Source organism: Microcaecilia unicolor, chromosome 10 (genome assembly GCF_901765095.1).
Source record: "Microcaecilia unicolor chromosome 10, aMicUni1.1, whole genome shotgun sequence".
NCBI lineage: Eukaryota > Metazoa > Chordata > Amphibia > Gymnophiona > Siphonopidae > Microcaecilia > Microcaecilia unicolor.
Window position 1 is genome coordinate 7,049,583 of NC_044040.1, and position 15,612 is coordinate 7,065,194.

General features: G+C 47.2%; 1 protein-coding gene across 2 annotated transcripts in view; it reads left to right on the forward strand.

Annotated features, from left to right (window-relative positions):
• The window catches only part of UPF2 (UPF2 regulator of nonsense mediated mRNA decay), a 148,205-nt gene that overhangs the window by 105,038 nt on the left and 27,555 nt on the right, over nucleotides 1-15,612 (forward strand). The window contains exons 19-21 of one of the 2 annotated variants that reach the window (XM_030216003.1): nucleotides 10,495-10,566; nucleotides 11,100-11,204; nucleotides 14,559-14,657. In XM_030216003.1, the coding sequence (XP_030071863.1) occupies nucleotides 10,495-10,566; nucleotides 11,100-11,204; nucleotides 14,559-14,657 (276 nt within the window). The remainder of the gene's footprint in view (nucleotides 1-10,494; nucleotides 10,567-11,099; nucleotides 11,205-14,558; nucleotides 14,658-15,612) is intronic. The other variant, XM_030216004.1, reaches the window with a different exon arrangement.

The following is a 15,612-nucleotide window of genomic DNA, read 5'->3' on the forward strand; positions in this document are numbered from 1 at the left end:
GTAAATTATCAGGTAAGAACTAGGTTCTCCTCACAGTTCATTAGCTAACGTAATGCCATGCTTCCCATTTTATATCTTCATTGTACTTTTTTCAACTTCTCTCTTCGGAGTACAGAATTCACCTTTGAGCAACTCATCATACAACGGATAGAGAACTTTCTGCTGTAGGATGACACCTGTCCCTTGCTTCTTCTACCTTTCACACCATTGTTTGCTTTGGCATTGCACATTAATTTGTGATAGTGCCTTTGTGATTTGTCAATCAAATTTCACTTATTTTTTTTTATGCTTGAGTGATCACTTTAGAGCTGTCGCTCATGACAGACCTGCAAAGTCGCCTGGCACTCAGCAGTGAGTCCAGGCTTAGCAAACATCTGCCATAGTGAATTTCCATGCAGACCAAAGTCTCAATTTAAACTGGTATTAAACTAGTATTCGAGATGTATTGTAAGCATCTCACTTGGGTGGTGGTTCTTTGGATCCTGTGTTTACTTGGCTTACTAGTTAAAACCAGCCTTTCCTGGTTCTCTCTGCATCACAGCAGCAAAGTACTGTGAACTCAGGCTTGGTTTCTGGCTTGAGCAGCAGTTAATGTATTTATGAGATTCACAAATAAAACTGCTCGCTTTTCAGATGTCAGGTTCAATTCCGTATGTAATTTTAAAAGCAGTGAAGCTTTTGATAAGGTCAGTAAACCAAGCAAATATAACAAGAGCCCAGACTTTTTTTTTTATATTTTAAAAGCAAGTAATACACTAAGACGGTCATCAGATGCTGTATTCGAACTGAAGGGCAGCAGCTGTGGTGCCTTAGTTCTTGCTCTTTTCCTTTCTCTTTTTCCTTCTGTCATGTTCTCAGTACCCAATTAGCTAATGGGGCACGAAAGCCTCTGATTACATGAATAGAAGAATCTTATTTTCCTTTTGGCAAGGTATTCTACTAAAGGTGAAGGGTAAAGCGATAAACGCAAAAGATTTCTAAATAGAAAGAGAATGGAAGCAAAACAAAATTTAGCAGCGCTTAGACGTAACTCCTAGACTTCTAGAGTCTGCCCCGATTTTGGCTAGGCACATCTGGATGAGCTGGAGTAGGCTTCGATGTCAACTCCAGTAGTTTGAGAGTATGTCCAGTGCCCGGGCAGACTTCTGTGGTCTATGCCCTGAAAATGGTAAGGACAGATGAAGATCAAGAATATATGTTGTACTGTAACATATGCTTTGAGTTCATCTTATGGGTAGACTGGAGTGGAGTGGAGTGGAGGAGTGGCCTAGTGGTTAGAGCACCAGTCTTGCAATCCAGAGGTGGCCGGTTCAAATCCCACCGCTGCTCCTTGTGATCTTGGGCAAGTCACTTAAACCCTCCATTGCCTCAGGTACAAACTTAGATTGTGAGCCCTCCTGGGACAGAGAAATATCCAGAGTACCTGAATGTAACTCACCTTGAGCTACTACTGAAGAAGGTGTGAGCAAAATCTAAATAAGTAAATAAATAAAGATTCCATTCAGAATCTCAAAGAATAGCAACATTCCATGTAGAACCCCAAAGAAAATCAAGATTCTGGAATCCTAAAGAGTGACAAGATTCCATGCAGAATCGCAAACAGTAGCAACATTCCATGTAGAACCCTAAAGAATAACAAGTGGAGGAGTGGCCTAGTGGTTAGAGCACCGGTCTTGCAATCCAGAGGTGGCCGGTTCAAATCCCACCGCTGCTCCTTGTGATCTTGGGCAAGTCACTTAACCCTCCATTGCCTCAGGTACAAACTTAGATTGTGAGCTCTCCTGGGACAGAGAAATATCCAGAGCAGCTGAATGTAACTCACCTTGAGCTACTACTGAAAAAGGTGTAAGCAAAATCTAAATAAATAAATGTAGGCCTTTATCTGTTGTGTTACTATGTAAAGGGTATACCACCAAAGCAGTATACATACATTATATACAGGTACTTTTTCTGTCCCTGGTGGGCTCACAATCTTAAGTTTTGTACCTGGGGTAATGGAGGGTTATATGACTTGCCCAGAGTCACAAGGAGCAACAGTGGGAATTGAGCCCAGGTTCCCAACCCACTTCACTAACCATTAGGCTATTCATCCATCACCCGTTGTCTCATGTACTGGCTTGTTTCACATACTCTACAATATCTAGTCTGTTCATCCAAAAGGTAACTGTTTGGTCTCTCTTTTTCTGCCATAATATTCTGTTTAAGAACATATAAATAGAATCATGGTTAGACTGGTTTGTTTTAGCTTTTCTTTTTCCGTAAGTGGAAGGATTTGGTTTTATTTTTGGAACTGCTTTTATGATCTAATCAAAAAAAGACATTACGGCTATTTTGCTGCCAGTGGAGCTGTTTATTTTTATTGATGAGCTTTTTGCTCTACATAAAAATCTTAAGGTTTTATGCAGTTTATCTGCCAAGCCATAGGTCAGAATAAGTGAAAAAGGATGCTTAAATAGAGCTTCCATATCATCAAGCTGATCAATCCATAGACTGGTGGGTTGTGTCCATCTACCAGCAGGTGGAGATAGAGAGCAAACTTTTGCCTCCCTATATGTGGTCATGTGCTGCCGGAAACTCCTCAGTATGTTCTCTATCTCAGCAGGTGGTGGTCACACACAGCAGCAGCTCTGGCTAGGCCTCCAAGCCTAATTTTTAGGTTTTGTTGAGTGCCTGGGGTTGAGGGCTCTTTTGAGCAAGTGCAAACCTGGTGGTGCCAGGTCCCTCCTTTTCTCCCCCCTCCCGCTGGCTCCGTTAAAAAAAAAAAAAAAAAAAATTTTGAACGGCCTTAAAGGCGTTTATTTCGACGTTTATTTAAGCGTCTATTGCAGCTACTCACTGAGACACCAGGTCGTTACAACTCGGAGCGGACAGCAGGTAATTTTACCTTTTTATAGCGGGCGGGGGTTCCCCGATTCTTCTCCTCGTGGCTCATGGCGTCGGAGGGCGAGGGCGCAAAGGGTCGCTCCCCGGGTCGCTCGAGCGCTTCTAGAGGGGATGCGGGGGTCTTCAAGCCGGATTCGCCCTTGGTGGGTGACAGTTTCGCGACCGATGCATGTACCGGTCCTTCCTCCGGCGTGGCGGTTTTTCCCGCCATAAACGCCCATCCCCCGCTCCTCGCCTCCGCCATCTTGGCCGGCCACGCGGCTCGGATGGCTTCTTCTTGGGCCGCCCTTGAGGTTGGAGACATTAATGCCATGAACGCCCTTAATTTGGGCGACGGCACAGAAGCGGCTAAAGTTAAGAGCCGTTCTTCCCGCGCGGCTCCTTCGCGGAGTTTCGCGCTGGACGCCATTTTGGATGCGCAGCATGTCTCTCCCCCGCTATTGCGAGCGCCGGTTGAGAGCGCGCCTAGGACTGTTGCCCAGGCTGCGGAGGTGCACAGTCTGGGGGGTTTCTCCCCCGAGTTTGTTTTGCTGCTGCATCGGGCCTTCCTCATGCACAACGCTGCCCCCGCTCCCTCCTCTGGTAAAGAGGTTGAGGTTCCCAGAGGTAAACGCCCTCGGGTTGATTCCCAGGCCTTGGAGGAATTTGTCTCCTCCGATGTAGATGAGGGCAGCGTGTCTGAGGTCTCCCAACGGTCCTTTGCGGATTCCTTGGAGGAGACGGATCCCCGCTCGGCTGGAGCGGATGACCCCTCTGCAGCGCGGCTTTTTCGCCCGGAGGATTTGCCCAACCTGTTGTTACAGGCCATGGACACTTTGAAGATATCCTCTCCGGAGGACGTCTCTCCCTCAGCCCCTGTTGGCTCTGCCATTATGCTGGGGACTAAGCGCCCGCCTAGAACCTTCCACGTGCATGATGCCATGCACACCTTAATTTCGGCTCAATGGGATGTCCCAGAAGCGAGCCTTAAAGTGGCTAGGGCTATGTCCCGCCTCTATCCTTTGGCTGTGAGTGAACGTGAGGCCTATCTGTGGCCTACCGTGGATTCTTTAATCACTGCGGTGACTAAGAAAACGGCATTGCCGGTGGAAGGTGGCACAGCCCTAAAGGACGCCCAAGACAGGAGATTGGAGGCGGCCTTAAGGTCGTCCTTTGAGGCGGCTGCTTTAAGTTTGCAGGCCTCAGTTTGCGGCTCCTATGTGGCCAGGGCGTGCCTGACTATGGTGCAGCGGGCTTCCCCCTCGGATCATTCCTTGAGGGCTGATTGGCCGGCCCTGGAATCGGGCTTAGCCTATTTGGCAGACTTGCTGTATGATGTCTTGAGAGCCTCAGCTAAAGGCATGGCTCAGACAGTCTCTGCGCGGCGGTGGCTTTGGCTGAAACATTGGTCTGCTGACCACGCCTCTAAATCCCGCCTGGCTAGATTGCCTTTTAAAGGCAAGCTGCTCTTTGGGGTCGAGCTGGACAAAATCGTGACCGATCTCGGCACGTCTAAGGGCAAGAAGTTACCAGAGGTCAGGGCTCGGGCTAGTGCTCGTCCCGGTACCTCCAGAGGACGGTTTCAGGAAGCCCGTCGGTACCGCCCGGGCAGGTCGGGTTCTTCTGCCCCCTCTTCCTTTAAGAGGAATTTCTCCCCCAAGCAGCATTCCTTTCGCAGAGACCGCCGTCCCGGAGGTGCTCCCTCCGGTCCTCCCCCAGGGTCTCGTACCCAATGACGGGGTATTGGTCCACGCCCCAGTGCAGATTGGAGGACGGCTGTCCTCGTTTCTGGGCGAGTGGACCACAATAACTTCAGACGCTTGGGTGCTGGAAGTCATCAGAGACGGCTACAAGCTAGAGTTCTGCCGACCCTTAAGAGACGGGTTTGTACTCTCTCCCTGCAAGTCTCCGGTCAAAGCTGTGGCAGTGCAGCAGACTTTGGACAATCTGATCCGCCTGGGTGCGGTCGTTCCGGTGCCAGAAAGTCAGCTTGGCAAGGGGCGTTACTCCATTTACTTTGTGGTACCAAAGAAAGGAGGTTCTGTCCGGCCTATCCTCGACCTCAAAGGGGTCAATCGGGCATTGAAAGTGCGGCACTTTCGCATGGAGACTCTCCGCTCTGTTATAGCGGCAGTGAAGGCAGGGGAGTACCTGGCATCCTTGGACATCAAGGAAGCGTACCTGCATATTCCCATCTGGCCTCCTCATCAACGCTTTCTGCGTTTTGCAGTCCTGGGACGACACTTACAGTTCAGAGCCCTCCCTTTCGGGTTGGCTACTGCTCCGCGGACCTTTTCCAAAGTAATGGTGGTCATAGCGGCCTTCCTGCGAAAGGAAGGAGTACAAGTCCATCCTTATCTGGACGACTGGTTGATCCGAGCCCCCTCTTATGCAGAGTGCGGCAAAGCTGTGGACCGGGTAGTTGCTCTTTTGAGCTCCCTGGGATGGATCATCAACTGGGAGAAGAGCCAGCTGCGCCCGACTCAGTCCCTGGAGTATCTGGGAGTTCGATTCGACACCCAAGTGGGCAGAGTGTTCCTGCCAGACAATCGGATTGTCAAGCTTCAGGCTCAGGTGGACCAGTTCCTGGTAGCCTCTCCTCTTCGGGCTTGGGACTATGTGCAGCTGTTGGGCTCTATGACGGCCACGATGGAAGTAGTGCCCTGGGCCAGGGCTCATATGAGACCACTACAACACTCTCTGCTACGGCGCTGGACTCCGATGTCGGAGGATTATGCGGTGCGTCTTCCCTTGGATCCAGCAGTGCGCAAGGCGCTGAGCTGGTGGATGCAGACAGACAAGTTGTCTGCGGGAATGCCTCTGGTGACCCCAGAGTGGATTGTCGTCACGACGGACGCCTCGTTGTCGGGCTGGGGAGCCCACTGCTTGGGAAGGACAGCGCAGGGGCTCTGGTCTCCTGCAGAGGCGAAGTGGTCTATCAACCTCCTGGAACTCAGAGCCATTCGGTTGGCGCTTTTGGAGTTCATCCCGGGACTGGTGCTGAAGCCTGTACGGGTACTGTCGGACAATGCCACGGCTGTGGCCTATGTCAACCGCCAGGGAGGTACCAAGAGCGCCCCTCTAGCCAAGGAGGCTATGAGTCTATGCCAGTGGGCGGAAGCGAACCTGGAACAGCTGTCAGCGGCCCACATTGCCGGAGTCATGAATGTCAAGGCGGACTTTCTCAGTCGCCATACCTTGGAGCCCGGAGAGTGGCAGCTATCTGCTCAGGCGTTCTTGGGCATCACGAAGCGCTGGGGCCAGCCGAGCCTAGATCTGATGGCGTCATCGGCCAATTGCCAAGTGCCGCGCTTCTTCAGCAGAGGACGGGACCCTCGATCCCTGGGAGTAGATGCTCTTCTCCAACAATGGCCGACACAAGAGCTTCTCTATGTGTTCCCGCCCTGGCCCATGTTGGGCAGGGTGCTAGACCGGGTGGCAAAGCATCCCGGCAGGATAATCCTGGTGGGTCCGGATTGGCCCAGACGTCCCTGGTATGCGGACTTGATCAGGCTCTCAGTCGACGATCCTCTGCGGCTGCCAGTGGAGCAGGGCCTGTTACATCAGGGTCCCGTGGTGATGGAGGATCCCTCCCCCTTTGGTCTTACGGCCTGGCTATTGAGCGGCAGCGTCTGAGGAAGAAGGGCTTCTCAGACAAGGTCATCGCCACTATGCTGAGAGCGAGGAAACGCTCTACTTCTACTGCTTACGCCAGGGTTTGGCGTATCTTTGCAGCGTGGTGTGAAGCAGGCTCTCTTTCTCCTTTCACTGCTCCAATTTCTTCAGTGTTGGCGTTCCTGCAAGAAGGTTTGGACAAAGGCCTGTCGCTCAGTTCCCTTAAGGTCCAGGTAGCGGCTCTGGCTTGCTTCAGGGGCCGCCTGAAGGGTGCTTCCCTGGCTTCGCAGCCAGATGTGGTGCGCTTTCTCAAGGGAGTTAATCACCTGCGCCCTCCTCTGCACTCAGTGGTGCCTGCGTGGAATCTCAACCTGGTGCTAAGAGCATTGCAGAAGCCGCCGTTTGAACCCTTGTCGAGGGCATCTCTGAAAGACCTGACGTTGAAAGCAGTCTTTTTGGTGGCTATCACTTCAGCCAGAAGAGTTTCCGAGCTCCAGGCGCTCTCATGTCGAGAGCCTTTTCTGCAGTTCACTGAGGCAGGAGTGACTATTCGCACAGTGCCTTCCTTTCTGCCCAAGATTGTTTCTCGCTTCCATGTGAATCAGCAGCTCTGTCTCCCTTCCTTTCGTAGGGAGGACTACCCAGAGGAGTACTCTGCTCTTAAATATCTGGATGTGAGACGAGTCATCATCAGATACTTGGAAGTGACCAATGATTTCCGAAAATCGGATCATCTGTTTGTCCTGTTTGCAGGTCCTCGTGGGGGTCTGCAGGCTGCTAAGCCTACAGTGGCAAGATGGGTCAAGGAAGCCATTGCAGCGGCTTATGTGGCCGCGGGGAAGGTGCCGCCTATCCAGCTGAAGTCTCACTCCACAAGAGCTCAGGCGGCCTCGATGGCAGAGGCCGGTTCCATCTCCTTGGAAGAGATATGCAAGGCGGCAACTTGGGCTTCGGCCCATACATTCTCCAAGCATTACCGCTTGACTGTGGCTGCTCGGGCGGAGGCCCGGTTTGGAGCTTCAGTGTTGCGGTCAGGGATTTCTATGTCCCGCCCTGGGTGAGTACTGCTTCGGTACATCCCACCAGTCTATGGATTGATCAGCTTGATGATATGGAAGGTAAAATTATGTATAATCATACCTGATAATTTTCTTTCCATTAATCATAGCTGATCAATCCATAGCCCCTCCCAGATATCTGTATTGTTTTATTCTGGTTGCATTTCAGGTTCAAGTTTAGTCTTCAGTTACTTCAGAAAGACTTCGTGTTCAAGTTTTTTCACTTGGATTCTTCAAGAGTTAAGACGAGTTTGTGTTACAGTGAGCTGCTGCATTCCTCTCCCCTCCGTTTTACGGGGCTGGATTGAGACTTAAAATTCTGCCGGCACTCCCTCCCGCTTCGTGCGGCTGTAGGGCAGTTTTGTACCCCTCCCGCTTCGGCGGTGTTAGGGTCAGTCAGCTCCTCCCGCGGTTGCGGTTGCAGGATAAGCCAGATCCCCCCGCATCGGCGGGTGTGGTGTCCCTCCCCCGCTCCGCGGGGATGAGCTGGACGGATTCCCCTCCCCCACTTGTGTGGGGATGAGCTGGGTTAATTCCCCTCCCCCGTTTCGGCGGTGGTGAGCTGGGCAGAGTGTCCCTTCTTGGGTGTAATTCTCTAAGTGCTGAGTCCTGCGGATGGAGCTTTGATATCGACATACTGAGGAGTTTCCGGCAGCACATGACCACATATAGGGAGGCAAAAGTTTGCTCTCTATCTCCACCTGCTGGTAGATGGACACAACCCACCAGTCTATGGATTGATCAGCTATGATTAATGGAAAGAAAATTATCAGGTATGATTATACATAATTTTACCATTTGGCTGAGAACTAGGGAAGATACTTCAAATTCCACTGCAGCTCCTTGTAATCTTTGGCAAGTCACTGAACTGTCCATTTCCTCAGGTACAAATATAGACTGTAAGCCCTCTGTGGACAGGAGAATACTTGCTGTACCTGAATGTAACTTAATTTGGAAAGGCATGAAGTAAAATCCATTTTATCTGCCACCTACCCACTCCAGAGCAAAGATCTCTCTCTCTTTATATATATATATATATATATATATATATATATATATATATATATATATATATATATATATATATATATATAAACGGCGAGTGACCGTACTCACTCGCAAATGCGCAGTAGAGACCTCTGCCCCGCCCCCACGTCAATACGTGATGACGGGTGGGGGGCGGAACACAGAGGGTCTGTACTGCGCATTGCTGAGGGAGGGACACCGCCGTCTAACGCTCCCCCCACCCGAGTCGCCGCCGCCACCCACCTTCTACCCGGTCGGGCCCTCGCTCCACTATTGAAACAGCGAGGGTCCGGGAACGCAGCACTGAGCTCTGCTGAGCTGCCGACATCGCCCTTCCTTCTTCTTCTCTGCCTCTGTCCCGCCCTCGACGACGTTACGTCACACGAGGGCGGGACAGGCAGAGAAGAAGAACGAAGGCCGACGTCGGCAGCTCAGCAGAGTTCAGTGCTGCGTTCCCGGACCCTCGCTGTTTCAATAGCGGAGCGAGGGCCCGGCCGGGTGGAAGGTGGGTGGTGACGGCTCGGTGGGGGGGCGCGAACTCGGAAGGGGAGGGGCAGCGGCGAACTCAGCGGTGGGGGCGGGCCTTTCAACCCCCCCTTCCTATAATAGCCCGTTTTTACGGGCTCAAAGTCTAGTATATATATAATATGTGTGTGTATATATATAATTTAAGAAACTGGAAAAAAATGAGCTGCAGAAACAAAGATGTAGACATAAGAGCCATAATTGGTGCTAAACCCAAAAGAAATTAGCTCACTGGTCAATATTGAGATTGCTCAAGCTGACTCCTATGGATGTAGATGTTTAATGAATCAACAAACATTCACTATCTCAGAGCTGGCATTGTAATAGAAGCCAACCCTGTAAATCTTTAGCTGTAGAAAGCTCTGCATTTTGCTACCAACATCATAAATATTTATAACATGGGTTTCCTATTTGCACTGTAATGTTTATCACTGGCAGTTTGAAAGGACTGCCATTGTATAACCTATTATAACAAAGGCAGAAAATCTATTTTGGCTGAAGATGGCTTGTGTGGTACAATTTACTTGTGAAGGTTTGTGCAGTGGAGAGGGAATATCGGCCATTGTACAAAAGCACACTCTGTGAATGTGGTTAAAAGTAGGCTGGTGCTGAATTTCCAAAAGGAGCTGCAATCTGTGGCCTCCATCCAATCCTGATATTGTGATGGATGTGTTAGAAGGCTAATTGGAGAAAAACTTGAGGAAAGTCTGTAGATCTTTGAACTAGAGAATGACATGGGGATGGGGACAGAACCCATGGGTGCAGAGACGGAGCTCACGGGGATGGGGCCAAACTTTGTCCCCATGTCATTCTCTAATTTGAACCTCTCTCCCTCCATCATAAATAGGAAGTACTGATTAGGCTGGATATTCAAGTGTGAAGGAAAGTGAGTCAGGCCAAAGAAGAAAAGTATTTTTGTCAGCGGCGTAGCCAGACACCCAATTTTGGGTGGGCCTGGGCCCAAGATGGGTGGGCAGAACTCCGCCCTGTCCCACAAGTGATTTGGTCTTCCCCTCTCTTGCCTGCATGCCATATGGTCTATCAAACATCCTCCTCCCCTGCATACCTTTTAAATAGCAGATTTTCACCAGCAGTGAGCAGCAACTAATACACTCTGCTCATGTTGGCCCCACAGCCTTCCCTCTGATGCAACTTCCTGTTTCCGCACAGAGGAAAGGCTATGGGGCCGGTGTGAATAGTATGTATCAGTCACTGCTCGCTGCAGGCTAAGATCTGCTATTTACAAGGTATGCAGGAGGGACAGTTGTGAGTTTTTGGCTGGTGGGGCTTGGGGAGCCCTGCCAGCCACATCATAGGTGTGCTGCTACTGGGTGGGCCTGAGCCCAAAGTGGATGGGCCTGGGCCCACCTTTGGCTACGCCACTGATTTTTGTTCTGCTTGTGGCTAGGGGTCGGGCACTACCATTTTCCAAGATGGCAAAGGGAAGAGGAGGACCCTGCTGGATGCCTTCTCAGAGCAGGTAAGTATTATTGGTCTAGGGGACCAGCAGCTTGGATGCTGTTAGACTGATGTCCTCCCTGGGCCAGATGACTTGACATGGGTTTCCTTGGACAGAGAGCTTCGGGGTGGGTATAGCTACCTAATCCATTTGGGCCAGGAGTCCTCTAAGGTGAAGTGCTGTGCTTCATGTCAAATGACCTTGCTTCTCCCATGTAGGATCTTTCAGTCTTAAGCTGGAGTAGAATTTTGCTGGGGACATTTCATTTCACTTGTGTGCAGAAACAAGTCTATGGCGATATTAATGATCAAAATTAAGCTAAATCTAAAAGAATTTTTCTTCTTTTATATAATACTCATCCTTCACAATGCTGCTTCCAACCTGCTGTGAGCGTGTATATATTTCGTAATGGATTTCTCTGTGGAGTGGTGGCTGTAATAATGGTAGACTGTCACAAACCCTCAGTAATACTATTGAAATGGTGCAGAGCTTCAGGCTCAGCTACATGTATACGTTTATTTTGTTGTTTTACTTGATTTTTTTGTTTGGTTCAGGATGGTTCAGAAAACGAGGAGGAGGAAGGCGAGGAGGAGGAAGAGGAGAACACAGATTATCTAACAGACTCGAACAAAGAAAATGAAACTGACGAGGAGAACACAGTGAGTGTTTCTTTTCTATGTGCTGTGACTAGCATGCATATATTAGAATTTCTTTGATCAATTGAAACGGCAAAGTTTTAAACAGTTATCTTCATAAGTGCTTAGTTTGGATGTTCTACATAAACTGAGAGTTAATCCTAGTATTGATGAAGGGAAATTCTATGCCTGGTAGGAGACAATTCTATAAAAGAACGTAGGCGCCCACTTTCTGGGCATGCAAATGGCAAATGAGATATAATGTGGACAAGTACAAAGTGATGCATAGTGGGAAGAATAATCCAATTCATAGTTATTTGGTGCTAGGTTCCACCCTAAGAGTCAGCACCCAAGAAAAAGATGTAGGTTTCATGGTGAACAATATGCTGAAATCTTCTGCCCAGTGTGTGGTGGCAGTCAAAAAAGCAAACAACGCTAGGAATTATTAGGAAAGGGATAGAAAATAAGACACAGAATATTGTAATGCCTCTGTAACATAGTAACATAGTAGATGACGTCATAAAAAGACCTGCACGGTCCATCCAGTCTGCCCAACAAGATAAACTCATATGTGCTACTTTTTGTGTATACCCTACTTTGATTTGTACCTGTCCTCTTCAGGGCACAGACCGTAGAAATCTTGCCCAGCACTAGCCCCGCCTCTCACCACCGGCTCTGCCACCCAATCTTGGCTAATCTTCTGAGGATCCATTTCTTCTGAACAGGATTCCTTAATGTTTATCCCACGCATTTTTTAATTCCGTTACCGTTTTCATCTCCACCACCTCACGCGGGAGGGCATTCTAAGTATCCACCACTCTCTCCGTGAAAAAATACTTACATTTTTCTTGAGTCTGCCCCCCTTCAATCTCATTTCATGTCCTCTAGTTCTACCGCCTTCCCTACATGGTGCAATTACACCTTTAGTATTGTGTGTAATTCTGGTCTCTGTATCTTAAAAAAAAAAAAGATATAGCAGAATTAGAAAAGGTTCAAAGAAAGGTGACAGAATGTTAAAGGGCGTGGAACTCAACTCATATAAGGAAAGATTTAAGAGATTAGGACTCTTCAGCTTGAAAAAGAGATGGCTGAGGAGGGGATATGATAGAAGTCTACAAAATCCTGAATGGTAGAACGGTAAAGGTGATTTTTTTTTAACTCCTTCATAAAGTAAAAAGAATAGGGGATACTCAAGGAAGTTACATGGTACTACTTTTAAAATGAACAGGAGGAGATATTTTTTTGCTCAATGAATAGTTAAGCTCTAGAACTCCTTGCCAGAGGATGTGGTATCAGTGGTTAATGTATCTGGCTTTAAAAAAGGTTTGGACAAGTTCCTGGAGGAAAAGTCCATAGTCTGCTATTGAGATAGACATGGAGAAAGCTATTGCTTGTCTCTAGGATCAGTAGCATGAATCTTTCTACTATTTGGGATTGTGACCTGAATTGGCCTCAGCTAGAAGCAGGATACTGGGCTAGATGGACCATTGGTTAACCCAGAGGTGATCTGGAAAATTATAGACCGTTAGATTGAAGAATAACAATGTGTGTTCTCCATCCTTTTCTTTCCTTTTCATTTTCAGTGGTTTAATAAAATCAAATCTTGTATATATGTGTATACACTGCAGTCACTGATACAGATACATTGTTTACAATTAGACTTGGTGGGAAGTGGGACTGGTGGTTGGGAGGCAGGGATAGTGCTGGGCAGACTTATGCGGTCTGTGCCAGAGCCGGTGGTGGGAGGCAGGGATAGTGCTGGGCAGACTTATGCGGTCTGTGCCCTGAAGAGCACACGTACAAATCAAAGTAGGGTATACACAAAAAGTAGCACATATGAGTTATCTTGTTGGGCAGACTGGATGGACCGTGCAGGTCTTTTTCTGCCGTCATCTACTATGTTATATGTTTTTTACCTCCAGAAAACATCTTGTGTGTAGAGCAGAGTGGATACTTTAAAGTTCAGTTATATTTTTGTAGATTTTAAAAGCTATTACAGGTAGTATCAGGGCAATAATAAGACTGAACGGCATGATGCCATCTGTATAAAGGAGGGGCATCCACAAAATGTGTTTAATTTCTATCCCAATAAATAAATATAAATCATCTAGATAGTGGTAATAGTCAGCTGCTGTCCAAATAGGTTACACATTTAGTTTAGGCTTGCTGAAGAGCAGGTCTAAACTAAATACATAACATGAGCAGTGACAACATTTTATGTATATTCAACATTGAAATACAAATTAATTTAAATACTATTGTTTAACAAGGTCACTGTGCCGGTTCAGTATCAAGCCCAATGTGAACACCTTTGTTACTGTACTAGATGTAGAGGAGTGTGGTAGCCGTATTAGTCCACTCTTAAGGTTATCAATAGAAATCAAACAAAATAAAACATGGAAAAGAAAATAAGATGATACCTTTTTTATTGGACACAACTTAATACATTTCTTGATTAGCTTTCGAAGGTTGCCCTTCTTCCTCAGAAGGCCACCAGTACTGGCCTTCCGACAACCACCCAGCTTAAAACACAAGCTAATCAGAAGTAAACTTCCATCACAGACTGAAAAGGAACAGAAGGGCACACTTCCCTGTAATTTATCCAGTTGCAAACTATGCCAAAATATTTCACAGGACCCCAAAGTCATCCACAAAGGAAAGATATTCAACATAAAGGGATCTTTCACTTGCTCATCTTCCAATGTGGTATATATCATTCAGTGTAAAAAATGTAACGAAGGATGCTATATTGGAGAAACAGGCCAGATGCTTAAGACAAGATTCAATTTACATAGACATCACATGAACAATACTGGTGCCAGTAGGGCCCCCACCCCGGTGGGACAGCACTTCACAGAACCAGGACACTGTACCAGTGATTTCACAGTGAGAATACTGAAAGGTAACTTTAAAACCATACAAGAACGCAAGACCTTTGAAGTCAGAATGATTGAATATTTTAACACCCAACAGAAAGGACTTAACAAGGATCTGGGGTTCCTAGCCCATTATAAACCATAAAGCTGTATGTCTCTGTTGATCACCCCACCCCTCACCTATCCACACCCATCCTGTTAGAATATCAATGATATGCTTTGATGTCCCCATGCATACCTCCTACCCACCCCCATCCTCCCACCCTGTCAGACTGTCATAGTAATGCTTGAATGTTTTCACTTATATACACTGTCAGCTAGCACATTTGCTTATTTCCGATCTGAGGAAGAAGGGCAACCTTCGAAAGCTAATCAAGAAATGTATTAAGTTATGTCCAATAAAAAAGGTATCATCTTATTTTCTTTTCCATGTTTTATTTTGTTTGATTTCTATTGATGTACTAGATGTAGTAATGAGTCTTTTTTTTCTTTATTCTCCCAGGAGGTAATGATTAAAGGAGGTGGGATTAAACACGTTCCGTGTGCAGAAGATGAAGACTTCATCCAGGCTTTAGATAAAATGGTTTTGGAAAATCTACAGGTATCCACACAGTTTTAAGCTCTGCTTGTTCACAAAGTACTGCTGTAGCGCAGGATAGTAAAATATACTAACATATCTGAGTGTTTTCAATATATGTACATAGCACTGTGCAAGAGAATTTCCAAAATTACTTAATCCCAATTCCAAAGAATGTATAGTCTAAATGTGACTAGATAAGGATTTAGTGACATTTTCAAGCTCAGTATTTGGTACATAGTCAGTGAAAAGAAGTCTCTAGTTTTTATAGTTCTCTGCTTTTCACATTATAACACCTCTCTGAAAATCATTTTAGAGATACACATTCCTTCCCTGCCCAGCTGAAATACAACATTATGTAGAGCTCGGTTTCATATGGTAGATGATGGAAAATAAAAACCAGAGTGGCCTGTTTGCCCAGAAAGGTGTTTGTGATTGTAACTGCTCCTTTGTGAAGGTCACTACTACTACTAGTAATCATTTCTATAGTGCTACTAGACATACACAGCGCTGTACACATTATATGCAGGTACTTTCTCTGTCCCTAGAGGGCTCACAATCTAAGTTTTTTGTTTGTTTGTTTTTTGTACTTGGGGCAATGGAGGATTAAGTGACGTGCCCAAGGTCACAAAGAGCTACAGTGGGAATTGAACCCAAGTTGCCAGGATCAAAGCCTGCTGCACTAACCATTAGGCCACTCCATACATTTGTTTTGGGGTTGCAACTGCTGCTGTGTGCAGATTATCCCCCCCCCCCCCCACACCCCCACCCAAAGAAACACAGTTTATTAGGAGCACATAGTTATTTTTCTTCTGTTGTCAGCAGAAGTGTCCCATGCTTCGTTTCCAACTTCTTCCTGTTAAGGAGTCTTTTGTTTAACCCATATCTTTTTTTCCCCAATCAGTTTTTGTCTCCTCCACTTCCTCTGGGAAGGCATTCCAGGCATCCACAGCCCTTTGTTTAAAAACAACAACAACAA